This window comes from Brassica oleracea, chromosome C4 (assembly GCF_000695525.1).
Source record: "Brassica oleracea var. oleracea cultivar TO1000 chromosome C4, BOL, whole genome shotgun sequence".
Classification (NCBI taxonomy): domain Eukaryota; kingdom Viridiplantae; phylum Streptophyta; class Magnoliopsida; order Brassicales; family Brassicaceae; genus Brassica; species Brassica oleracea.
In genome coordinates, this window is record NC_027751.1 from 33,082,174 (window position 1) to 33,108,398 (window position 26,225).

Here is a 26,225-nt window from a genome sequence, read left to right on the forward strand (position 1 = left end):
ATCACTATTGTGGTGTGTGACGATAACTACAATAGCTAATTGCCTAATCACGTTGGAGAGAATATACAAACATCTTCAGAGATATATATGAGAAAAAACAAGAACTGAAGTTTGTTTATAATCTGATTGGTTTAGTTGCTTTATAATCCAATTAAAAGAAAAAAAACTGTAACCCAACGAGGAGCCGATTTTACTGTAATCAAACCAAACAAATTCTAGATTATATATATATATATATTTCATAATTATCTAGGATCTACAAAAATCGTATATTCCCTTTTCTCTTTCTGTTAAGAGTTTAACCTAATTCTTTGTAATATAAATATTTGGCTTCGTTATCAATAAAGGTTAGGGTGTTCCAATCTCAAGTTTAACAAAACTTATCAGAGCAGTATTGGCGTAATTATTATCACAAACAGTTGCTGATGATGGATGCTCCACATGATTCTCATGAAGAAGGAAAAGAAGAACAAGTTCCTCTTCCTTCACCTTCGATTGGGAATACTCTCTGTGATACTCCGGCTCCTGAACAGATCTCTGACTCCGAATCAGAATCGTTAGATTCACTGACATTCGATGAGAATCAACCAGCCAGTGATTACCAACAGAAACTGATCTCGTCATTCACCGACATAGCTGTTGGCCAAACCATGGAAACAGCCATACAGTTCTTAGAGACGGCAAACTGGAACCTCGAAGAAGCCATTAATCACTTTTTCGTTGAATCAAATACGACGAGGTTACCTCCTCTGAGATTTCTTTTCGAAGGTTCGTTCGATGAGGCAAAATCAACATCTTCCCAAAGGAATCTGTGGTTGCTAGTGAATCTCCAATCCACGAAAGACTATGCTTCTCATTCGCTTGACATAGATTTATGGTCAAACAAAGTCGTTTCTCAAGCTATCGAGTCGAGCATCATCTTATGGCAAGTCTATGATGATACCACCGAAGGACAGAAAATCTCTACTTTCTACAAGGTTGACTCTGCTCTTCCCGTGGTGCTCCTCATTGATCCCATCACTGGTTTTAAGATTAGGTCGTGGAGCGGGGTGATTGAAGCTCAGAGTTTTATCGACGATCTGATGAACTATACTAAGTCCGGTCCTCACGAACACATTGCTTCTCTGAGAAGAAAAGAACCCATCAAAACAGACTTTCTATGTAATGAAACCAACCAGACTAGTGATCGCATCGTCACTCCTTCCTCGGGGGAGGAGACTTGTTCTTCAAGCAACCACATTGATCATGTTGTGGCGAAGACTTTACCCGCACACGAGGAGGAGGAGACTTGTTTTGAGTTTCCAGCCTTGACAGAAGAGCCAAGAGGAGACTGTGATCGAAGCCTTGTGTGCAGTGTCTGTGTTCGGTTTCCAGACGGGAGAAGAAAGCAGAGGAGGTTTCTCAAGAGCGAACCGATTCAGCTTCTCTGGTCTTTCTGTCATTCTCAGATTGTGGAGTCCGAGAAGAAGGCGTTTAAGCTGGTACAAGCGATCCCTGGTGCTTCAAAGACTCTTGATTATGGAGCTAACGCCACGTTCGAACAATCTGGGCTCGCTAATTCGATGGTGTTGGTTGCTTGGGAGTGAAGATTTGGAGTTTAGACCCCAAGTAGTAGTTTTTTTTTTCTCTTATATCTTGATTTTAATAGTGTTTGTTCCTTTCAACTTCCAGTTTGTCTCTTTTGCTATTGATTTTTTCATGGTCAGTGAGACCTCTTCATCTAAACGTTTTTAGAAACCCGACAACGCTATGATCCAACTGGGAGAAAGTGGTCTTGAATAATGTTCAAAACTAAGCAAGGATCGACCACTTTGGTGTTTAAATAATTTAGCTAATCTTGTTAGAAAACTTGCAAATGTTCGCATATCGAAATTAAAAGGAGAGATGAGAAGCCCTTGTCGAATAGTTACGTGCTCTTTTTGGAAATTCCTCATGGAACTGTAGCATTAATGGGCGTTGCAACTTGAAACATCATCAGAATCTGTCAAGTTCACGCAAGAGGTAGATAGTTCAACACCATGTTCAAACATTAAAAATAACTAGATACTTTTTCCGCGTTACGCGCAGATAATATATTTAAATTTGTTATATCTATCATTTTTATTTTTATGCAAATTTTTGTATATTAAATTACATATAACTAATTTTTAAATTTGATTTTTTTTTATATTTTTAGTTTGAAATAAGTATTTCTATTATATGTAACACAATTAACTAATAAAATATGAAGAATCAAGTCTGAAATTTTAGAATTATGTAAAAAAAAAATAATTATTTATAGAATATAAATTATCCTAGTTTAAAAGATCGGAATCTCATCTTGAATAAATTCACGAAAACAAAAAGTACTCCAATAACCTACTTCAAATATAAAACCCCATTTTCAAAAAAACGTACTTAATAGTATTTTTTTACGTGTAATAGTTGAAAACTGACAATTGAATATCAATCTAGAATATTATTTTAATATATTCAATGGTAAAATATTAATTGTAATAAACAAATTTTGAATTTTGTAATATTACATGAATTAGAAGTCTTTAAAATCTAAAATATATTTTATTAACATAATATATTTTTTATTCATTTATTATTTTTGACGTTACAAAATATCGCTTTTATTTTATTTGTATATTAATTTTTTTAATAATTTAGTTTATTTTTAAATAATTTAAAAATTATCAAGAATATAATATGTTTAAAATTATTTATTTAAATATATCCAGATATGATGTCTCATTTTTATGTTTGTTTACGTTGAGCATATTTAATTTGTAGTTTATATATTTAATAACACTTTGTTGCGTGCCGTTCTATGGTTTTAATAAATGTGTTGTCATTTCATTTTTATTACTACTAACATGATTTTTTATTTTTAATGTTATGTATTGTATTTTATCATATATTTTCTAACCCTTCATGGTGGCAGTTTTTTTAGAACTATTTTAATTAGATAATATTTTTAAAGATGTAAATAAACTATGTATGTTGTAAATTTAGACTTTTTAGTGTAACTGAGCACTATTAATTATGGAAATTATATTATTATTTTATTTTACTAAATCTTTCTTTCTGTGTATATTTTTTGTTTTATTTTGTATTTTTACAATTTTATTGTCTTATTCTTTAATTGCAGAGAATTGTTATTTCCAATTTTTGTTTCATATACCTTAAAAGTCTTCGGTTGATTTTTGTTTGTTTTCTTTCACCAATTACAATGTGCAGTTCGACCGTTTTTTTTTCGGGATCAAACTACTAATATCATTAGATAGAAAAGCTTAAACTCCAAGAATCGAGTGAGTATTTGTGCTAGAGAAAACTGATTTAGCCACTAATGTGGTGAAATATTATAATATTAGAAGGTATGAAAACTCTTCTCTGTTGTCCTACGCTGGACATAATTAAGTTGTTGTCAATTGACTATATATTTGTGATAACTGGAAATACATCTTTATGTCTTCCTTACATCATCCTTAATTGGTTTACGGTTCGACCATTTCTAATATACTGAGAGTAACATAATATTAGATGTTGATTATCTCCTTCCAATTAAGAATGCACAAAATGAGGGAAATTCAAGGTGAGACCACTTTACAATTTTGTCGTCATATCTATATAGAGTTAGTTTATAGATTACTCTATCTGTTTCAAAATATAATTAGTTTTAATTAAAATTTATAATATTTAAAAGTTATTACTTTAAGAAACTGTCATTTAATATATAAATTTAATTAATTACACCGTAATTTACATAATTTAATTGGCCACACAATATCCAATAAATAAAAAGTTACATTAAAATATAAAAATAATTTATATAGTGAAACAAAAAATACTTTTAAACCATTATATTATAAAATAAAGAAAATATTCAAATTATATTGAAACATTAGAATAGTAAAAATCAGAAAAGCTGAAATCTCAACGTCGATCATTTACGTCGACTATGCCTTAGACTATCTCCAATGTATTCCTTTAATTTTTTCTCTAAAAGAATTTCATAATAGATATGGATTTGTCTCCGATGTATTTTTCTATTTTCTTTCCTAAAAATGAATATTCTTGATATATTATTTTCTAAGTTTACAAATAATATTTTTTATTTAAATTGTTACATTTATCATTTTTATTTGTATGTGAATTTTTGTATATTAAATTATACATAACTAATTTTTAAATTTGATTTTTTTAATATTTTTAGTTTGAAATAAATATTTCTATTATATGTAACACAATTAACTAATAAAATATGAAGAATCAAGTCTGAGTTTTTAGAGTTTTGTAAAAAAAAATATATATACGTATATAACATAAATTATTTTAGAGTTATTATTTTCTAAGTTTACAAATAAAAGTAGTTAGGATTTTCCCTATTACATAATGATTAGAAATATTAAAAAAAGTAAATAACATAAGAAAGAGCTCTGTTTTAGAAAAAAGAAGCAAAATTGCTATATTTTCACCCATTTTGGCCTTCCACCCATTTTGGCCTTCCACCCAATTCGTCACTTTCACTACATCTAAGCATTCTTTGTGCAGGTCTCCAACGTTTCCATGCCGCAACATGTTGATTTCCTCGATTCAAAATAAAACTGTAGGCAAAAAGATAAAGAGTTTGGCTTACTTTTCCGAGAAGAAACTGGTTCACCACGTATAAGAGTAATCATATATGATCATCATGAGAAGAAGACATACATTGTTTTAGGGGAAGAGAAAACTCATTGATTTCATGGTTAGTGATGATGGGTCATAGGCATAATTGTCACCAGCTTTCACAAATCTTCCTCTCACTATTTTTCTCGTGTAAGCTCTCGCTCTGCGAGATGCATATCGAATCTTTTTCCCAATACTACAACTCAAACAATTAAATCTTGAATCATTTTTTTTGTAAAAACTATGTTTTATAACGCTTTTTAATAAGAAAAGAAAAAAAACTCACATGTGCTTGAGTTACTTCTCTTTGTATCTCAACTTAGCTTCATTCCTTGCTCGTGGAGAACCAACTTCAATATTAGATTCCCATGGCGAATCAATTAAACAGAATTAATTATGAACAATTAAATAATATGGATGCCTTCAATTATACCCCAAAACCGAGCATGATTAATTAAAAGAGGCACCCAGGACTTGTGGATATTAGGTGGATATTGCCTATAAAGTGTATCTCAAAACCATGCCCAACCAATTATCTGAATAGCAAATAAAACCTCAAATTTAAACACACCTGTAGACACCAAACCAAATGGAGAGCTTGGCTTGATTGGGTATAGACCGTGCTGCGACTTCGCATTACCCGGTTGATTTATGATAGTTACGTTAGGACCTGATGTATCCGCCTTCTCCCCAATATGATTCCCATGAGTTATAAATAATAATCCAATAGTCTTCACCTCCGTCTGTTGTTCCATGCCACACGGCTAGCACATCATGGTTTCCAAAGCCATCGTCACATGGACCTGTACATAAACCCTGAGGAAGCACAAACACAAAAATTCATGACAATGTTCTTAAAGAAAATTAATATTTTTGGTGACAGTGTCGAATGGATATACAGATTTGTAGAATGTCAAGGCCGTCTGATTTATACAATTTCATGACAATGGTTTCAAAGACAAAGTGATTCATCTCGTTAACTAAAAAAGCAAACTGAAACTATGACTCCTCACACCTTAGTCTACAATCCAAACTTTGAAAAATGTACAAAGTGATTCATCTCGTTAACTTGAGATAAATGAACTTAAAAAGTGTTGGCTGCTGTACCTCCATCACATCCACCATTGCCGTCCTCTCTGTAGTAGTCTATGAACTCTTGTTCCCACAAATATATCAATTCTCCGGTCTTGATCTTGTTTATACCGTTCACCGCTCCAACCACCGAGAGCGTCCAACAACTTCCTATTTTATCAAAAATAACTGCAATCTCAACCGCAATGGCGATGCACAAAACCAATCGTTCAAAGAAATAATGAATCATCCCACATATGTGTCCCTGATTTTTGACTGGAATGACAGCTCCTTCCTCTCTCCAATTAACTTCACGACTGAACCTCCTCGCAAAGACGGACTGTAGTAAGAGGCGCGACCAGCAGGATGAATCCATGTATCACCAAATTCTGCAATCAAAGATTGAACATTTAGATTATCGGCTATGGGAAAAATAGAAGATTTGAGAAAAAAGAACGTTTGTCGTTATAATACCTTATCATCAACAGAAGTAGAGTGATTTCCATGAATTAACCATGTTTCTTGATGTTTTTCAAGTCCCAAAAACAGATCAATTTGGCAACAATGAACTGGCCAGATCTTCAGAGGCGGAGAGCCTCAAACGCAGAGTGCAAAAAAACAGCATCGGAGGAAGACATTTTTGAAAATCTTTCCAGCTTAATAAAATGGTAAACTGACAATCGTGCTGAGCATCCATCATACTCTCAACCTGCTTATATTTATAGATTTGAGATGAATGAAAGGGAGAAGACGACATGGAATCTGGATTCAATGGGATTAACAATTATGGTAGAATTAAAACAAATACACTGAACCACAGGGAAGGTGAAGAGATAACGAAAGGGGAGGCGAAGAGATGAGACTCTGAAAAGCCGAGACGGCCACGTTGAGTTAAGTAGATTTTTTAGGAATCCTCCCCTTTTAATAGTATAAATTAATAGTATAAATATTACAACTAATTTACAAATACATATGTAATTCTAAACTTATAATTATAAGTTAGTTTCAAATAATTTAAATGTCTTAGTTACAAATTTGTTGCAACATTTTTGTGAATATTTCAGTGTAAAATTAGGTTCACACTATATTAGTAGTTGTACATACTTTAAGCAATTATTCTTAATGGAGTTACAAATCAGTCTCAAATATCTCTATATATTAAACCAATTGTTTCCCTTCCTCTAATTGTACATGTTAAATAAACATAGATATTTCAACAAACAAAAGAAATGAGAGAGAATTAATTATAAATATTGGAAATCTCGTGAGTGGATGTAAGATCTATTAACAAATGAATAATATCTCAGCCGAGTTTTTTAACAGGGTGAAAGAAATTCATGAGTTTTGTAAGTAGGCATCTATTAGCACAAAGAAATAGTGATAAGCTTTATTGCCCTTGTAATATATGTAAAACTGATAATTTTTTTACCAGGCGTCAAATTTGGAATCATCTATATAGTATATCATTTATGTCAGAATATTATGTTTGGTATATACATGGGAAACAATTGGTTTAGTATATAGAGATATTTGAGACTGATTTGTAACTCCATTAAGAATAATTGCTTAAAGTATGTACAACTACTAATATAGTGTGAACCTAATTTTACACTGAAATATTCACAAAAATGTTGCAACAAATTTGTAACTAAGACATTTAAATTATTTGAAACTAACTTATAATTATAAGTTTAGAATTACATATGTATTTGTAAATTAGTTGTAATATTTATACTATTAATTTATACTATTAAAAGGGGAGGATTCCTAAAAAATCTACTTATACAAAGTTGTTGTACCATTTCACTAGACTAACTTTTTTTTGGTCTTCTCTTATATTTCTCTAACTATATAATAATAAATGCTTTTATTTATCTTTTGATTTTTTTCCTTTTAATACACCTAATCTTAATGAATAAATTATGGCTAAACTAAATAAATCACATCTATCAATATGTAAAAAATAACTAATTTGAATTTATATAAACATGTATAACTTTAGTTAAATTATCAAAGAAGCAAGAAACAAACAAACTTTTAAAATAAATCACATCTAAATTAATCAAAACTCAATAGCAAAAGTAATTGTAAAGGCAGTGTATATCTCAAGAGAAAAAAAGAAAAATATTAATCACACAATTTAAATCCAAAATAAAAAATTTCATTTCCCACTATACATGAAATTACCGTATTTAGTCAAAACATTCACAGAAAGTATTTTAAATTATTTTATTGATAAAATAAATATAAAAATAATCATAAAATTTTACAAAAATAAAAGATTCACAACAGTATTTATATTATTTTATTAATAAAATAAGTATATAATAAATAAAATATAAAAATCCATAAAAAATTCTAAACAAATCATAAAAATCACTAAAAATTCAGAAACAATCAAAATATTCACCCAAAAAATTAAATTATTTTATTAATAAAATAAATATAAAATAAAAAAATTATTAAAAAATTTAAAACAAATCATAAAAAGTCAATAAAATTCAGAAAAATTCAAAAAAATCACAAAGAATATTTTAAATTATTTTATTAATAAAATAAATATTAAAATACAGAAAATATAAAAATTCATAAAAAAATTAAAACAAATCATTCACGAGAATCATTTGAAGATAATGAATTTTTCTAATCTGAATTGGAGTAATCATAACCCAGAGACTAACTGGTATTTTGGATTTTGTTTTAATCTGTTATGTTCTATGTGTGTGTTGGTTGGATTTGGAAAAGTTCAGGATTGTTAAAGGGATGAATGTATACTAATGATAGCTTGAGGGTGGCGAGTTTATAGCACTCAATGCACTTTATTCCTTAGTCGCTTTTATAAAACCACATATAATTTTATTCTTGATTTTTGTGAATTTTTGTGATTTGTTTCGATTTTTTAATATTTTTAATATTTTCTGTATTTTATACTTAAATATTGTTTTGAATCTTTTATTTTTGTAAAATTTTGGGTGATTATTTTTATATTTATTTTATTAATAAAATCATTTAAAATATTTTTGTGAATTTTCTTTACTTTTTATGATTTGTTATGAATTTTTTTATATTTTTGTATTTTTATATTTATTTTATTAATAAATAATTTAAAAAAAAAATTGGTGAATTTTTTTTTTGGGAATTTTTAGTGATTTTAATGATTTGTTTTGAATTTTTTTATGAATTTTTTTATATTCTTTATTTTATTATTTATTTTATTAATAAAATAATTTAAAAAATATATATAAAAAAAAAACGACACGTCATCGGTTTTGAACAGTACAAGTTACCGTTTTGACTTAATGAACAAGTAAGTCAGGTTGGAGTTTTTTTTTTGATAAAAATGTCATTTTGAAAGTTTAAACTGCTTGTGAAATGAGTTTAATGTGTAAGTGATTGCCAACTTGAAGTTACCCCATTTTGACTTAGTTATGTGCTAACATTCCATATGCACAAAGTCTCACTTTTCTCTATTAATTTTTCTTTGTGTTTTAGGCTGGGATCCTGAATCTAAAAACATTTGTAAAATGTGCACACAAAAAAAAAACATTTGTAAAAATAAAGTCTAATTTCCATATTTGATCAATATAAACTTTAAATTTGGTATAAAAAATGAGCCTGCACGTGAAAAGGAAACAAATCTAAACAAATTTCCTCTTTCTAAATATCTATATAAACAGAAAAGGAAAGAAATCTAAACAAGTTTTCACTTTCTAAATATCTAAATAAACAGAAAAGGAAATAGAAACAAGTTATATCTTTCTGGATATCTATATAAACACACCCAAACTCTACATCTTGTTCATATCTCTCATAACATCAACAATGGGGATAACGTTTAGTGCTTGGAGTAGGTTCCATTGCACCCCTAGTTCGATTCCCATGGGGAGGGGTGCTTTACGCCATGTTATCGGTATCAGCGCCGGCCGGCCCCGGGCCTGGGGTGGGATTAAGGCCGAAGGCCCGAACCCATCCTAGTCTACAAAAAAAAAAAAAAAAAAAAAAAAAAAAAAAAAAAAAAAAGAATGGGGATAACGTTTTCGAGGACAAAACGACTGATAACAACAAGGTCGCAGCCTGACGAAGAAATAAATTTCTTCCTCAACAACGAAACCCCTCAAACACTGTCCACGAATTCTATCGAACAACAACACGATGATCAACTAATATCTTCTTTCCTCGAAGTCGCTGTCGGTCAGACCGTCGAGACCGCAAAAAGGTTCTTGGAGACAACGAACTGGAACATAGAGGAATCCATCAATCTTTTTCTCCTCCGCAACAACTACGATCATGCCGCGGAGGAAAGTAACGAGTCAACGACGTTCGATGGTGGAGAATCAGATTCGACATTGTCTTCCATGTATCGTCCTCCTGTAGACATGCTTTTCGAGGGTCGTACGTTTGAGGAAGCGAAGTCAACTTCTTGTACACAGAATCTATGGTTGCTAGTGAATCTCCAGTCCAGAACAGAGTTTGCTTCTCACGCGCTCAATCGTGATTTATGGGCGAACGACACCGTTTCGGAAGCTCTTATGTCCAGCTTCGTCTTGTGGCAGGTCTATGATAACACAATCGAAGGGAAGAAGATCTCGAACTTCTACAAGATGGACTCTGCTCCACCTGTGGTGCTTGTGATCGATCCCGTCACCGGTCAGAAGATGGGGATGTGGAGCGGCGTGATTGATGCTCAGAGCTTTGTGGAGGATTTGTCGTGGTTTTTGGAGGCTGGTCCTCATGAGCATATTGCTTCACTGATAAGGAACAGATACCCTGAAGCGGAGGAGGATCAGACTTGTTCCAAAAGCAACAACAATGATCAAGTCCCGGTTCCTTCTTGGGGTGAAGAGTTTGAAAAGAAGGAGGATTGGTCGTCAAGCAACAACGTCGAGGGTCCTTCTTGGGGAGAAGAGTTTGAAAACGTGGAGGAGACGTGTTCTTCAAGCAACAATGATGATGATGACATCGTTGATCCTTCTTCGGGGCCAGAAAAACACTGGGTAGAGTTACCGGATTTGACAGAAGAGCCCAAAGTAGACTGTGATAAAAGCCTTGTGTGCAGTCTCTCTGTTCGTTTTCCAGATGGGACAAGAAAGCAGAGAAGATTTCTCAAGAGCGAACCTTATCTACTTCTCTGGTCTTTCTGTGATTCTCTCTTGGAAGAATCAGAGATTAATGCGTTTAAGCTGGTACATGCGATTCCTGGTGATTCCAAGACTCTTGATTATAGACTCTATGCGACTTTTGAGGAATCTGGACTCGCTAATTCGATGATCTCGGTTCTTTCGAAGTGAATACTTCGAGTTTTAGGCCAACCTTTAACTAAGAAGGCAAGAAAAGGATTGTGAGTTTTAGTTCGAGCGTGTTGCTGTTTCTTTTCTGCTTCTTTATTCCTTGTAATGAATCAGTCACCGTTCTAGTAAAATTTCAGTTTCTTCTTTTTCTAAAGAGGTTAAACCAGATATAACATGTTCAACTTAACGATCTGTACAACATAGATCACCCTTCCAAATCACTTAATATGCTAATTTCTGGTTCTTGAAATCTCAACTGCACTGTAAATTTCCCCCTTTGATTATGCTAGTTATCAATTGCTAATTTCTCTGTTCCAAAATTAAGACCGCAATATATACTTTTTCTAGACCGCAATATAACTTGTACTGGTTTCAAGTTAATATAATACATTTTGAACTATACGAGCCATTTTACAGCTTCAACGTATACACTGATATTTTGCACCAAAAAAGTATATACATTGATGCTGTTGTTGTGTAAAAGCTATAGGTTTTATGATATCATAATCCATTATAGCTGTAATGGTCCGACACTAAGTAAAACATAATGTTTATATTTTTTGGAACACAAGTAAAACACAATGTTTTTTTTTTTTTTACTATAGTAGGACAGAGAACATAAACTAGAGAGTAGAACACAACAACACAAGAGAATCTCTACAAATAATATACAGTTAGATAAAAAAAATTAATGCACTTATAAATTTTATCGAAAACGATTGCTAAATAAGTTCAGGACATACAATGACTTATAGATCTAGTCTTTTACGTCCTATCTATATGTCATCCAATAACCTTTCGAGAAACCAGTCCATCTATATGTAATCCAAAAACCTTGCAATAAACCAAGAACCTCACTACTCATATCTTGCTACAGCATTCACATCATAATGTCGTGGACCATCTCGCACACATCATTTCGTTCTACACAAATTGCTTCAACTAATTTTCTATGGGCGATAAATCCAAAATTCATCACTAAGAGTGTCTACTTGCGTTTTTGGCTCCAACACCTGTAAAAGAAAGAACTTTGCTTGAGCAAGAGAGAAAGCAAGATCAGATTTTGCCAATGAGAGGTTCAGAATCCAGTTTTGCATTCTTTTGATAGTAAAGTGGAAGCTCCAAGTAATAGCTAGGAAGCTGATCAACTGGTGACCTGATATAGTCTTAGAAACCTATCCAACAATGTAATAGTTAAATATTTACTCAGTGATTTTTCTAGTCTATAAAACAAAAATAAATTATAGGCTACAAAAAGTTACGATTTAGTCACATGCGTTATTATAAAATAGTTCAATGACAATCTACAAAAATAAAGATATAAAACAGTCAAACTTATATGTTAATGAACAAATCGGTTAAGATCTCTGTCAAGATACAGAAACGTATATAGTATATTATCAATCACGTTCTACGGCAAGGAACGAGACTACTAGAACGATATGAGTCATCTTACAAGTACACGATTGACAACCTAAACAACACTCTTTCCTAATACCATATTTCTGCTTGATAACAGAAATGTTGATTTGGATAACTGTGATTAGTGTTCTAATCGTACAATCATATTGTTGACCGTTCACAGAAATATAAAATACAAATTGTGGCTTCGAAAGATTTGGTCTATGAGCTACAGTTTCTGTATGAACACGCAACGATCTGACGTTTGTAACAGTAGGGAGCTTCAGAAGAATTTGAAAATAAGTGGGGGATTTCTAAAATAGTCGTAAAACCTTAGGGGTCTAAAATCTAATTTTGGGAACTTTTTTTTTTTTTTCCGTTTGTCCTAGAGGGTTGTACTGAACTGAATCCGATAAGTTGGTGAGATGTGTCTTGTACAGAATCACAGAAGACAGAGAGGGAGAGAGAGAGAGAGAAGATTCGTCGTATAAGGTCTTAAAATAATCAATCATATCATAAAGCCCTCTCCCTTTTCGAGGATCTGAAAAAGAAAGATGCAACTGATCAATGCGGTGGCGGCGGCGAGGATGCTGTCCGGATTGGGACAATCCAACGGAGGAGGCGAGGCGATTCCGTTTGGATCGCCGTGGTGGTTCATCTACGCAGGCGTCTCTTGTATCCTCGTTCTGTTCGCGGGAATCATGTCTGGTCTGACTTTGGGGCTCATGTCTCTGGGTCTCGTGGAGCTCGAGATTCTCCAGCGCAGTGGCACTCCCAACGAGAAGAAGCAAGCCTGTAAACTCTCCTTCTTCTTCTTCTTCAATCCCTATGTCTTGTTTCTCAATCAATTTTTATTTATTTATCGAAATTTGATCTGATGATGGTGATTTCTTTAGCTGCGATATTCCCGGTTGTTCAGAAACAGCATCAGCTGTTAGTGACACTGCTTCTGTGCAATGCTGTTGCAATGGAGGTTTACTCTCTTACTCAAAGTTTCTTGCTTTTTTTTTTGGTTTCTACAACTTACCTATGGGGAATTAATTGGGCAGGGGCTTCCTATATATTTGGATAAGCTATTCAATGAATACGTTGCCATTATTCTTTCTGTCACTTTTGTTCTTGCTTTCGGTGAGGTATGTATAGTTTTGCATATCTAAATGCTTTTATCAAGGAGTGATTTGAACATATATTGTTTTTTTTTCTTCTGTCTTTGTAAGGTAATACCTCAAGCGATATGCACCAGGTATGGACTCGCCGTTGGTGCTAATTTCGTCTGGCTTGTCCGTATTTTAATGATTCTCTGCTACCCTATTGCCTTTCCCATCGGCAAGGTCAATTCTTGATTATATCTTTTCTCTGTTCTGGAAATGTGTTATTGATTCTTCTTTCTTTCATCTGCTCACTTTATGTTTCTTTTTTTTTTTATTTGGTTTTTTTTGGGATAGATATTGGATTTGGTACTGGGGCACAATGACGCTTTGTTTAGACGTGCTCAGTTGAAAGCTCTTGTCTCCATTCACAGCCAAGAGGTTATTTATTATAAAAACTCTGCAGATTCTTCACTTCTTTCGAGTTACTAATTTTGGCACACTATGGTCTTAGGCTGGCAAGGGAGGCGAACTTACGCATGATGAGACAACAATCATTAGTGGAGCTCTTGATTTGACCGAGAAGGTATCTGTGAATATCAAACTCTCACACTTTCTTGAATTCTTTCCTGAATCATGGATTCGTCTGTATAGTGAAAGTTATTCACGCAAAAGCTGTACTTGGTTTGATGACAGACTGCACAAGAAGCCATGACGCCAATCGAATCGACCTTCTCCTTGGATGTAAATTCAAAGTTGGACTGGTGAGTTTGCTTCTCAACTGTCATGCTTGTCTCAATGTTCGTCTGTTATACTGCTTTGTGTGTAAAATGACCTCACAGGGAAGCTATGGGTAAGATTCTGGCACGAGGCCATAGCCGAGTCCCTGTCTACTCTGGGAATCCCAAAAACGTTATTGGACTTCTCTTGGTAACTATGGCTTACTCTTACTTGCATGTCATGTTTCTGCAAACTGTAATCAACAAGAAACTCTTGTCTTTGTTAGGTAAAGAGTCTACTTACTGTTCGACCTGAAACAGAAACACTTGTCAGCGCTGTTTGTATACGTAGAATGCCAAGGTTGGCCATTACTTCCACTCTTTTCCCTTTTGTCTCTGTGTAATGAAACTTAGTATTGTGATTGATGTTATATTGCTTCAATAGGGTTCCAGCTGATATGCCTCTGTATGATATACTAAATGAGTTTCAAAAAGGAAGCAGTCACATGGCTGCGGTTGTGAAGGTTAAGGGCAAAAACAAAGTTCCTCCTTCAACTTTGCTCGAAGAAAACACTGAAGAAAGCAATGACTCTGATTTGGCTGCACCTCTGTTATTGAAACGAGAAGGGAACCACGACAACGTCATTGTCCAAATCGACAAGGCTAATAGGCAGTCGTTTTATCAAAACAACGAGACTGTACCACACGGGTTCACACATACTTCAGAGGATATCGAGGACGGTGAAGTTATCGGTATCATCACTTTGGAAGATGTGTTTGAAGAGCTTTTGCAGGAAGAGATTGTGGATGAAACTGATGAATATGTTGACGTTCATAAAAGGTTATCCTCTTCAATACACTTATGGCAACGATGTTTCAGCTGACTGACAACAAAAGTCTCCCTTTTGTTTGCAGGATTCGAGTAGCAGCAGCAGCAGCCGCCTCATCAATAGCTCGAGCTCCTTCAAGCAGGAGATTGATTGCACAAAAGGGAGCTGTGAGTTAATTGCAAAACAAAAACTGATTATTGTTCTTATGCTGGAGAAAGTTCAAGATTTTCTTAGAGATAAGTTGTGTAACTTTGATTTGCAGGGTGGTGGACAAAATAGGCAAGCGCAGACGGTAAAAGGTTCTATTACAGAGCCTGTTGAGGGGAAGCAACCGATATAATGGATGTTGTGTCGTTGCTTGAAGGGCTAAAACTCTTGTTTGCGTTATAAGAAAGGAACATAGAATAAAGTAAAGATCCAAGTCTTGACCACGTTCTCTTCAATTGGAAAATTCATCATATAAGAGATGGTTTGTCCCAGTTTTTGGTCTGCAAATGCGTACAATTTGTAATATACTCCCGTACTTATTCTTTACGTGTCATGAAGTTGTCACAGTTTGCTATATGGTCTTTATGTGCGCTGTTTTGGTATGTGTTTAATTAAGAAAAATTTCTACCAAGTCCCCAAGGATTTCAAGAGCTGGGATAAGCTGAAAATGTGAGCTTTGATGTGATTGTCAAGCATCGGACTGTACTAGACCGCGAAACATATATTGGTTTCTTGTTAAATCTTCTTCGAGAAATTCTCTCGTATAGTTTTTTTTAATTTTTTGTCACAAAAATAGATTTCAATGAAAAAAAATGACTAAAATAAATTTTATTAAAGAGTAAAAATATATTTTTTCCATATGTTTAACTAATCTAGACTTAGAGTTAAAGGGCTGGAGTTCTAGAGATAGAATTTCAAATTAAAAAAAAATATATATTAAAAATTTCAAAATAAAAAAGCTATTTTGGTCATTTTCTTTTTCGAATACTATTTTTGTTACAAAAACTTAAAAATGAATATTTGAGTGAATTGCCCTAAATCTTTTTGGGGATCATTTTCAAACTAGTGAAGTTTTGTCGGTTATTTTTCTTATTTCTTTTGTTATGTTTTGTTTTAGCTTTTCTTTCATGGTTAATATACAAGAAATGACTGGACAACTTAAAGGCGCACTGGGTCAAAACTACACCACGTTGCAAGAGCTTCATGCCCTTATCATTTGTCTAGTGGTCGACAAATCCCCTTGAGTAAGCCGGTTTGTTGGTTATATGTATATCGCCATTTTCATATCACATGTTCATGAACCACCTAGTGTAGTGCTGGCTTAGATAGAGGACAAGCTGGGGGACCGCTATGGATCCAATCCCATGTCCCCTATTTTCTAATAGTTAAGGGTCCAAATTCTAAAGAAAATGTACGTTTTTTTATCCAAAATAATAATAAGAGTCCAAAAATATTTTATATAAACATATTTGTTTCAACAAAAACTTTATAAAAATTCATCTCTAATATTAAAAAAAATTATTACAAACTTTAAATAAACTTTATCTGATGTTTTAGCATACTTGATTTTGTAAAATATTCAACTTTACTATTATAATTTGGTATAGTTAGTTTCTTATATATCGTTTGTATGGTTATTTTAATTATAGTTTTGTCTATTTTATTTTTTTGGTTTATTATCGGGGTTCAGAATTTTTGAAGACTTTCAAATCACAAATAAAATTTATAAACTAACAACTTACAAAAATTGAGAAAATATTGTGTAACACCAGTCTAAAATATAAAACTTCATAAAAAATAATTAATTAAAGCGAAGATTTATCATTTGAATCAAAGTTGTTAATCTAAAATTCTCAAATGTTTTTTTAAACACATAAACATAAATTCAATTAAAACTGAAGTTTCACCCGATCTTCTGCTTCCTTAGTATTGGTTGGTTTAATGATTGAAATTTCATCGACTTGTCCAAGCTTTTGATCTGCTGCTTTTAACAATTCCATGACGAAGATGGATATTTGGAAGCTTGAAGATTCTTACTTTACAAAGTATGTGTTTTAAGAATGTTGATAATCTTTGTTGCTCCACCGATTAAGAAATAGTATCCACCTTCTGTAAGTATAAGGTTGTTTCTCCAACACCAAGAGCAGATGATGTTTTATGTCACAGTAGAAATTGACTGTACCATCTTGTTAACTTGACTTTTAAATGTTTCGACCAACTGCTAGATTTTAGGGAAAGTGACCTTGATTCTAGTTGGGTTCTGATTATCGGTGTTGAGCCCTATAGCCACTAAGCACAACCGATGATTTTTCTCATATTCATGTTGCACATCTTCATGAATAGACAGTTTCAATTTGTCCGCTTGAAACTTCAAGTCTTGCAGCGTCTTTCATATAACCTTTGTCGGATCTACTTGTTGATATATGTGATGATTTGGATTAATGAACCGATCTTCCGATTGCATGTTGAAAATCTTGATTTGTTGATCGAAATTTAGGGTCGATTGGAATTTCTCCATGAGCTTTTTAGAATTGTCTAGCAAAAAATGTTATTAACATGTATAAACACCAAACTTTAAATAACACATATGATATGTTTTCATATAAATTCAAATTTATTGATTAAATCTTTATGTTTTGAGTAGAAATGTATATTCTATTTTTCATTTTTTTTTGTAGTTACAATAAATATGACCAGGTCCAATTTTGACAGCAAATAAATTACTTTTTTTTTTGTCAACTTTTCGTTTTATAAACGAAACCCAACAGGGTCCAGTTACAAACAGTACAAGGTTCTGATAGATACATTCAGCCCAAGTTGAGCCCAAATTTAAAGATAAACATTAATCGCATGTGTAACACGTATACAACACGTGTTCTCTTCCTAGGCTCCACCGTCTAAGAGCGAGAAACGCCGCCGAAACTCTCGCCGGCCGATCACGTTCACCTTCTCCGACTCCCTTGAAACTGCTTGTTTGCTTCAATCTCCTTCAAACGCCACCAGTTCATCAAGGGCATCTTCTCTAACCATTAGAGCTAACCTTCAACGAAGATCTTTGAAAAAACCCGAGACAGAACATTGTTTGAACGCTAGCCTGAACAGCAGCTCCGACTCTTCTATTTCTGCTTCGAATCTCCCTAGTATCTTCTGACCCTCCTGTCTTGATCTTCATGGATACTTCTTTTCATATGAGAAGATTGATTCCAAATCCGAATCAAGAATTGAGCTTTTCTAGTGAAAGGATTGTCTATCCTTTGAAGCAGATGGATTGAAGAAGAAATCAGAAGGAAAAGAGCTAAAACACAACAAAAAGTCGCCAACAGGAAATTGAAAATCGCTAACGCGAGAGTGGAAATCGCCTAAGCGAAGAACATAATCGATCAAAAGATCGAAAAGCTATTTTATAACAAAAAAAAATCTCTTCTCCTCTAAAAAATTCCCTCTTGTGAAAGATAGAAGTGCGAGAACAAAGAGAATTTTTACATTTAATGCACCTACAATCCTAAAACTTTAGTGAACTTTTTAAATATAATTTTGTTATTTAGATATATACAAATATAGTTGATGAGGCAGAAAACACTCTTGCTTTTTTCACCTTAATCGTTTGTATAGTTTCTTCCTAATGATGTCATTATTCTTTAGACAAAACCCAAATTACCCTTTATTAATGTGATTTTTATGTGGTGGTAATCTATCGCTTTCGTAACACAAAGAGCCGTGGCCTGAGAACCAACCACTAAAATCCAACTAAAACCACCATACGAGCACTCCATTTTGTTATCGGCTAGCCTCCTCTCTTCTCCTTCTTCACGCGCAGGGTGAGCTACTGTATGTAACCCCCAGACCCGCTTCTTGTTCTCAGTTATGTTGTATTCAGACACAAGCTTTTGTGTTAATTGCTGCTTTCCCGTTTATGTAAATTCTCTTTCTTTTATGCCTTTCCAGATTCCTTAGAAGCAGAGTTATGGTTGTGTTTGGGAATGTTTCTGCAGCGAATTTGCCCTATCAAAATGGGTTTTTGGATGCACTTTCATCTGAATTGATGGGACACAACAGCTTCAGAATTCCGATCTCTTCACAAGCGCTTAAGACAAGAACAAGGCGAAGGACTTCTTGTCCTTTGCAGGTCTCTGTCTGATTCTTGAATTTTTGAAGTTTTGTTTGTGTTTTTCTTGTGATTAAAGAACACTTTTTCCTTTTTTTTCCTGGGAGTAGGTAGTGTGTGTGGACATACCAAGGCCAGAGCTAGAGAACACTGTCAATTTCTTGGAAGCTGCAAGTTTGTCTGCATCTTTCCGCAGTGCTCCTCGTCCTGCAAAGCCTTTAAAAGTTGTCATTGCTGGTGCTGGTATGTCATTGTCCTTTTATTCATTATGCTACCCAGTTTGATGTGATGAAGCTCAAATAAATTGCAGGGTTGGCTGGACTGTCAACTGCAAAGTACCTGGCTGATGCAGGCCACCAACCTCTCTTGCTCGAAGCAAGAGATGTTCTTGGTGGAAAGGTACTTCTTCTATTCATCATTCTTATTAAGGACTTGCTAGTTTCGGTGAAGTTAAGTTCTTCATTGAAATCATATATTAACGAACGACGACGATGTGATATATGTGTGCCTCTAGATAGCTGCATGGAAGGATGAAGATGGAGATTGGTATGAAACCGGTTTACATATATTTTGTAAGTTCTAATTCATAATCTCTCCAATGTGTGTGTTATAAGTTGCTCACATGACGGTTTATATTTGAAAAATACGGATAGTTTTTACATGTAAAATCTACCAATTTGTGCTTCAGGCTCTAAGAATCACAGCTGAATAATAAAAAAATTTTTAGCAACATATATACTTTCTCTTTGCAAAGTGATTATACAGAAACTTCATGATGTCAATGGGAGCATAAGCATTTAGAGTTCAATATGATAGTAACCTTTATTATCTTGCACCCCATTTCGAATTGTCAGCAAGAAAGATCCCTTTCATAGTTTGAAGGAAGATGTCAATATCATACAAAGTTTGTTTTGATTTTCCTAAGTGAAGTTCATAACCTTTTATTTCCTTTTGACTCTTTTCATATTCTTGCTGGAAGTCGGTGCTTACCCGAACGTGCAGAACTTATTTGGAGAACTTGGGATCAATGATCGGTTGCAATGGAAGGAACACTCCATGATATTCGCCATGCCAAGTAAACCTGGGGAATTTAGTAGATTTGATTTCCCTGATGTTCTACCAGCACCCTTAAACGGTATGAGCATAGTCTTACTAGTTCTTGGAACTTTCAAGCATAGCATGCCTGATGAAAACAGTGGTTAAATCAAATATTAAACACATGTTCAATAAGATGTATTGAGTAGAAAACTAATCATTTTGCACATTTATATTTGTATTGGTCAATTCACGCCATTGATATACATCTAATGTAGACTCTGAAAAGAACATTTTCATTTGTTCTTTCAAAGCAATGAATCTAGTTTTAAGCTTTTAATAAACATACGTAAAGATAAGTATTCATATTATGTAGTTGTAGGGTTGTAGCGCATAGTGCTGAATTTGTCCTCTGTTTGAAATAAATTGTTTCTGTAGGTATTTGGGCAATTTTGAGAAACAACGAGATGCTGACATGGCCAGAGAAAATAAAGTTTGCTATTGGACTTCTTCCAGCAATGGTCGGAGGTCAGGCTTATGTTGAGGCCCAAGATGGTTTATCAGTTGAAGAATGGATGAGAAAGCAGGTAATATTTCATTGGTTTGTTTGATTGGTAGCTGATTTTTCAAGTTCATGTGTTGCCTTCCTTCGAGTGATGTAAGTGTTCATTTCCAGGGAGTACCTGATCGCGTGACTGATGAGGTGTTTATAGCCATGTCAAAGGCACTTAACTTTATAAACCCCGACGAACTGTCAATGCAATGCATTTTGATAGCTTTGAACCGGTTTCTTCAGGTTTGGGCACTCCAATAACTTTTATTCCTCTCTCCATTGACAAATATATTGCAATGCAAATTATAGTTACCACTAAAGCATGCTCACTTCTCATAGAATTTAAACTGCTATGGACAGGAGAAACATGGTTCGAAGATGGCCTTCTTAGATGGTAATCCTCCGGAGAGGCTATGCATGCCTATTGTTGAACATATTCGATCGCTAGGTGGTGAAGTACGACTCAATTCAAGGATAAGGAAGATTGAACTGGAGGATGATGGTACGGTTAAGAATTTCTTACTCACTGATGGGACCACTATCCAAGGAGACGCTTATGTGTTTGCCACTCCAGGTTCGCTTCTTTTCTGAATTTGCATTCAGTCTGCACTTTTTTGGGCTCCCTCCCTGTTTACATTTTCTTCTTCTTGTAGTCGATATCCTGAAGCTCCTTTTGCCGGATTCATGGAAAGAAATACCATACTTCAAGAGACTGGAGAAGTTAGTTGGTGTTCCAGTCATTAACGTTCATATATGGTTAGTGACAGTCAAGACCAATACTTGTTATCTTCTTCTGCCGTTTTGGTCTTAAGTGCTGTGAATTTATATTGCAGGTTCGATCGGAAACTGAAGAACACATATGATCACTTACTCTTTAGCAGGTGAATAACTTCTCTCAACAGTTTAGAGCCATTTCTATTAGTTTAAGTCATCCGTTAATACTTAAGACGCCTTTAGTCAAGCAAGAAAATTATAAAGATTAGTCTTGAACCACCATATAAATGAATCAGCAACAGTGAAGGCTTGTTCTTGGTTAATTTCAACAGTCTTGTCTTCTTGTTTTGTTTTGCAGAAGTAACCTTCTGAGTGTGTATGCAGACATGTCGTTAACTTGCAAGGTAAAGAATCGGGTCTTGCCGAGTTAAGCTGTGTGTTTCTCTTACTTGATAGTTTTCTTCTCATTTTCTTAACGATGTAGGAATATTACGATCCAAACCGATCAATGCTGGAGCTAGTATTTGCACCTGCAGAGGAATGGATATCACGGACCGACTCTGACATTATAGATGCAACCATGAAAGAGCTCGAGAAACTCTTCCCTGACGAAATCGCTGCTGACCAAAGCAAAGCTAAAATTCTCAAGTACCATGTCGTCAAAACTCCAAGGTTAGACAAGTTTCATACCAAACCCCCAAATGTCTCATTTTATTTAGTTTCAAATGAATACAATCTTCTCTCTCTCTCAGGTCTGTGTACAAGACCATCCCAGACTGTGAACCATGTCGTCCTCTACAGAGATCTCCTATTCAAGGCTTTTACTTAGCTGGAGACTACACTAAACAGAAGTACTTAGCTTCCATGGAAGGCGCCGTTCTCTCTGGCAAATTCTGCTCACAGTCTATTGTGCAGGTAAATAACACACTAACTTTATCAAAAAAAAATTCTGTAGAATGAATAGATTTGTAGCAGCTGGGCCATCCTGGATTTTAACCAGAGACCTCGCCCGTGAAGGGTTGAGGTTTTATGAGGCTTGGCCTGGCTTGGTGTTTGATTCCCTCGCCATGGGCTTCGACCTGCTCATTCAAAAGCATATGTACATGTATTTGTTAACCAGTCACCCTGAATTGTTAAATGAACCGGTTTTTACCAAGTTCCGGTCTGTTGATTAGATCTTATGCCACCATTAATCTGTTCCGGTTACATAGAGATATTGATTCAAGTTTGGGTACACTGATTAAACAGGATTATGAGCTATTGGCTGCGTCTGGACGGCGAAACTTGTCGGAGACAACTGTATCAACATGAGAAGAGGAAGCTTAAAGATCATTGATTTCTGCTTGTAACCATTATTTTGTAACTTTTGTATACAAACCTCATTTCAAGACAAAGTTAAGGTGTGGCAAAAAAAAACCCAATACATAATGTAAAAAATTAATATAGGTGTTTATTTAAGAAAACACAATTAGTATAGGATATAGAAATTGCACTCTAATCCCATGAAATGCAAACTGACGATTTAAGATGAATTTGTATTTTAGTTAAAATAACTTATAGACATCAGGTGAATTCATATTTTATTACATATTTAACTTCAAATAAAATAGTTACATAGTTTATACGGAAAAAAAAAATTCTAGTGTCCAAATCCATTTATAATTTCTACCACATTGCTAGGACAATCTGCATTGAAACCTTAGGATGCTTCTTTTATCTAGCACATAAATTATATTATTAGATCTAAAGTGAGTTCTCATGATAAAAACATAACTTCAAAGATTACAGGGAACAAAGTTAGTGAGGTAGGAAATCTTTCTAGAGAATGTCCACGTTTGGGAGACAAAGAACATTATCAAAGTAGAAGAGAACTAAAAAACAGAAAGAACAATGGAATTCAAAAGATATTTAAGATCTAAATCCGAGCCATAGGCCAAGACACACAGTTATTAGTAATTTGAAGAACAAATTAGCGCCAGAAATGGGATGAACAAGAGCTGCAAGAAAGAACCAAATCAAAGGAAAAATTTGCTCGAACTCAACCAAGAACCGTTCCAGTTTGAATAAAAGAAATGGCCTATATAGCAAGAGAATCCAGAGACTGCACCACCGAGACCAAACAAGAGAACCACCTCACCAAGAAAGCAAAGCACGAGGAATAAGACCTTAAACTCTAACTGAGAAAAAGCGCCAAAGAGGACCCTCATTCTTACATGCGGATACAACGATCCTTTCTAACCCATTTACCGACAAAAGACCAAATGCCTCCTCGCAAGATAAGAACTGAGAGACTTGACCACTGTGAGCTAGTAGATGCCACCACAACAATAAACATCTAAGCGACAAAACTCCATAATAAAACATAACAATCACGGAGCAAAATAAGACAAGAAGGCAAAGTAGCACAACATATCTTAAAGTCTAAAAAGGGGTCTATACAGAAAGAGAAGACCAGGACAGTAGAACAACCGGATCACATTATCAAACCACATACCATCGGTTGCAACAAGTCCTAAGCGGATCTAACCTTAGCCAAGACAAGAACATTGGACATCCAAAACCTTAAAAAGACCAGAAAAAAACTAACCAACCCGCCAACAAAGCTAGAGATCCGAGGGCAAAAGCAACGCTACAGATAAAAAAAAGAAGAGAAAACCATTAATTAAACCAGCCGGCTTTATACGTGCATGACCGGCTTGTATCATGGATCAAACCAACCGACCAACTACCTGTGGGTACTTGCCCAATAGGGAAACTGAAATCAGTGAAACCAAAAGAGGACATTTCACTCGACTAATCAGCTATTTAGAACACTTCAGTCAAGGCAAATTCATTTTGGGTCATGATGTTTTGAAAGATAGTCGAATCAGCCACATTTTCAATCATATTGATCCAGTTCGGCCACCCGATTTCCAACCATCGACCACACTGTGTTTAGTGGACCAACAAGCAAAGGAGTCTTGCCAAAAGCTGATTTATCAGACCAACGCACATTTATGGAAGGTTGAGCCTTAATATTTTCAAGAGATCCACAAAACAACTTATTTGGACCAGAAAAGGATCCAAGCAAAGTCACTTTGTTTTTGTCGAAGCTAAGATTCGACCAAGCCTTTAATCAAAAGATCAAGAGAGCTCAAGAAATAGTCAAGGTCGTGGCTATACCAAAAATAATTCAAGGAAGAGATTATTTCTAGTCAAAAGTCTTAGTCCACTTTTCTGTTTTCAAAATTATCTAGTTTTCCACATTCTTTTTGTTTTATCATAATATGTTAGTGAATAGTGAGTCATATCCTTCAATTAAACTACTGATCATTAAGTGTTCACATCTCGAAGATCTAGTCAATTAGAGGCATTCTGAAACCTTTGTGCGACTACTCATTCCATAATCGTTGGTGTTCGTAATCCATCGACCAAAAGGCCTATCCAAATCGCCGTCAACAAAGTGCATTCCTTAGACCGGATGCTATCAAGAAGAAAGCTAGGGTTTTTCAAAATGTTCTTTTTTTTTTTGAAACATTTCAAAATGTTCTCTAGACATTGCTTTAGGATGCTTCATTTTGTCCAAAATACATGGCAATAAACTAAAATAAATATTATTCATTTTATGTAACAACATTTTTAGAGGAATGTGAGCTTTTTTTTTTTTTTTTTTTGAAAAAAGGAATGTGAGTTTTAGAAGATCAAACGTAGTATTTTTATAATTAATGATGTTAGAACACTTTTTAAATAACATCTATATTAATTTCTGAAACCCTCGTTCAGTGGTTAGCTTGCTGATTCAAAATTATTAGCTAAAGCTTAAAGATCATTGCTTGTAAGCATTATTTATAACATTTTGTGTAAAACATATCATTGCAGCAAAGCCAAAATTGACGCTACTCTCTACAGAAAATGGATCTCCACAGATTTGACATATCTCATTTTCTGTCATTATTGTAACCTTGAAAAGTAATCATCACTGTCGACCTTTTGTAATCAAAGTGAAATATCATTTTGTTTTCTCTTCTATAATTTTTTTTATAGTCTCGGTACAAAATGCATAAGGTGAATCTTTTGATTACGACAAAAAAGAAAATATTTATGTTCTAGAGAAAAAAAAGAGAGATAGTTAAAAAAATGAAGAGATGAAATATTCCAAACCGTTTGAACAAAAAAGAAGAAATATTCCAAACCGAAAAGTATCTCCTCCTTTGAACTTTTTTAATACTAGGCGGTACTTCGGGTAGGGTCTAAAAAGTCTCTTGAAAGTCACGGGGAGCAGCGAAGTGGAATTGTTTTTGGATCTGGGGTAATGAAGACAGCAGGTGATAAAAGTACAAGACACCAAAGTAACTTTGCACTATGTATATACAAATGGGTAACATAGTTTCTAAGGTTTTCCAATTATATATGATTACCATCTAAATGAAAAATAATACCTACAAATTAAGATTATTCCAAAATCAAATATTTTGAAAGAGTGAAAATTCTGGCATTTGTTTTTACTTTTTATAGGGAAGGAGTCTTAGCATCTACAAAGAAAAAAGAATCATTGAGTGGATCGATATCCCACATAGAAGGACTCATCAATATCCGAACATTATGAGATGGATCGATCGAATCCAGTTTCTGGATCTTAACAAAACCTATTACTTTTTAATTCTGGATTTTGTAAAGTGAAGATGCTAACGATCAGTTGGTAACTAACAAATGTCACGAAACTGATGATAATGATTAAGGATTTGTTGATTGTGCGAATTAGTAATGAGCCAATGATACTTGCCATTTTAAAAAAAGCTCC

General features: G+C 34.1%; 4 protein-coding genes and 1 long non-coding RNA gene across 6 annotated transcripts; 4 read left to right on the plus strand and 1 right to left on the minus strand.

Moving 5' to 3' along the window:
* The first annotated feature begins 425 nt into the window (after positions 1-425).
* Positions 426-1,735, plus strand: LOC106336952 (putative plant UBX domain-containing protein 14). The gene has a single exon (XM_013775947.1). The coding sequence runs from the start codon at positions 426-428 to the stop codon at positions 1,584-1,586; it is 1,161 nt and encodes a 386-aa protein (XP_013631401.1). The 3' UTR covers positions 1,587-1,735.
* Positions 1,736-4,482: 2,747 nt separating this feature from the next.
* On the minus strand, positions 4,483-6,603 carry LOC106336953. The gene is made up of 6 exons (XR_001268933.1): positions 6,199-6,603; positions 5,761-6,113; positions 5,225-5,469; positions 4,940-5,003; positions 4,696-4,849; positions 4,483-4,592 (listed from the first exon to the last, which is right to left on the minus strand). It is a non-coding gene; the product is annotated as an uncharacterized LOC106336953 (long non-coding RNA).
* A 3,143-nt stretch (positions 6,604-9,746) lies between these two features.
* Positions 9,747-11,158, plus strand: LOC106336950 (plant UBX domain-containing protein 16-like). The gene has a single exon (XM_013775946.1). The coding sequence runs from the start codon at positions 9,747-9,749 to the stop codon at positions 11,010-11,012; it is 1,266 nt and encodes a 421-aa protein (XP_013631400.1). The 3' UTR covers positions 11,013-11,158.
* A 1,674-nt stretch (positions 11,159-12,832) lies between these two features.
* LOC106342040 (DUF21 domain-containing protein At4g14240) lies at positions 12,833-15,782 on the plus strand. The gene is made up of 12 exons (XM_013780819.1): positions 12,833-13,208; positions 13,310-13,386; positions 13,463-13,546; positions 13,631-13,744; positions 13,859-13,942; positions 14,016-14,087; positions 14,198-14,265; positions 14,344-14,431; positions 14,508-14,581; positions 14,666-15,061; positions 15,136-15,217; positions 15,313-15,782. The coding sequence occupies exons 1-12, from the start codon at positions 12,968-12,970 to the stop codon at positions 15,388-15,390; spliced, it is 1,458 nt and encodes a 485-aa protein (XP_013636273.1). The 5' UTR covers positions 12,833-12,967; the 3' UTR covers positions 15,391-15,782.
* Positions 15,783-18,723: 2,941 nt separating this feature from the next.
* On the plus strand, positions 18,724-22,924 carry LOC106342038 (15-cis-phytoene desaturase, chloroplastic/chromoplastic). 2 transcript variants are annotated; one of them, XM_013780817.1, is made up of 15 exons: positions 18,724-18,866; positions 18,984-19,164; positions 19,254-19,386; positions 19,454-19,542; positions 19,658-19,715; positions 20,123-20,278; positions 20,617-20,765; positions 20,855-20,974; positions 21,092-21,305; positions 21,385-21,487; positions 21,565-21,612; positions 21,804-21,849; positions 21,930-22,117; positions 22,198-22,360; positions 22,694-22,924. In XM_013780817.1, the coding sequence occupies exons 2-15, from the start codon at positions 19,003-19,005 to the stop codon at positions 22,754-22,756; spliced, it is 1,692 nt and encodes a 563-aa protein (XP_013636271.1). In that variant the 5' UTR covers positions 18,724-18,866; positions 18,984-19,002; the 3' UTR covers positions 22,757-22,924. The 2 variants fall into 2 exon arrangements, with proteins under 2 accessions (XP_013636271.1, XP_013636272.1); XM_013780818.1 differs by having other exon boundaries at positions 18,738-18,856.
* Positions 22,925-26,225: the final 3,301 nt, after the last annotated feature.

Coding starts and splice junctions, on each gene's coding strand:
- LOC106336950 (XM_013775946.1), top strand. CDS start 9,747: ATGGGGATAACGTTTTCGAGGACAAAACGACTGATAACAACAAGGTCG.
- LOC106342040 (XM_013780819.1), top strand. CDS start 12,968: ATGCAACTGATCAATGCGGTGGCGGCGGCGAGGATGCTGTCCGGATTG. Junction 14,266..14,343: donor GTAAATTCAAAGTTGGACTG/GTGAGTTTGCTT, acceptor ATGACCTCACAG/GGAAGCTATGGGTAAGATTC. Junction 14,582..14,665: donor TGTATACGTAGAATGCCAAG/GTTGGCCATTAC, acceptor TTGCTTCAATAG/GGTTCCAGCTGATATGCCTC.
- LOC106336952 (XM_013775947.1), top strand. CDS start 426: ATGATGGATGCTCCACATGATTCTCATGAAGAAGGAAAAGAAGAACAA.
- LOC106342038 (XM_013780817.1), top strand. CDS start 19,003: ATGGTTGTGTTTGGGAATGTTTCTGCAGCGAATTTGCCCTATCAAAAT. Junction 21,488..21,564: donor GTCATTAACGTTCATATATG/GTTAGTGACAGT, acceptor TTTATATTGCAG/GTTCGATCGGAAACTGAAGA. Junction 21,850..21,929: donor ACATGTCGTTAACTTGCAAG/GTAAAGAATCGG, acceptor TTAACGATGTAG/GAATATTACGATCCAAACCG.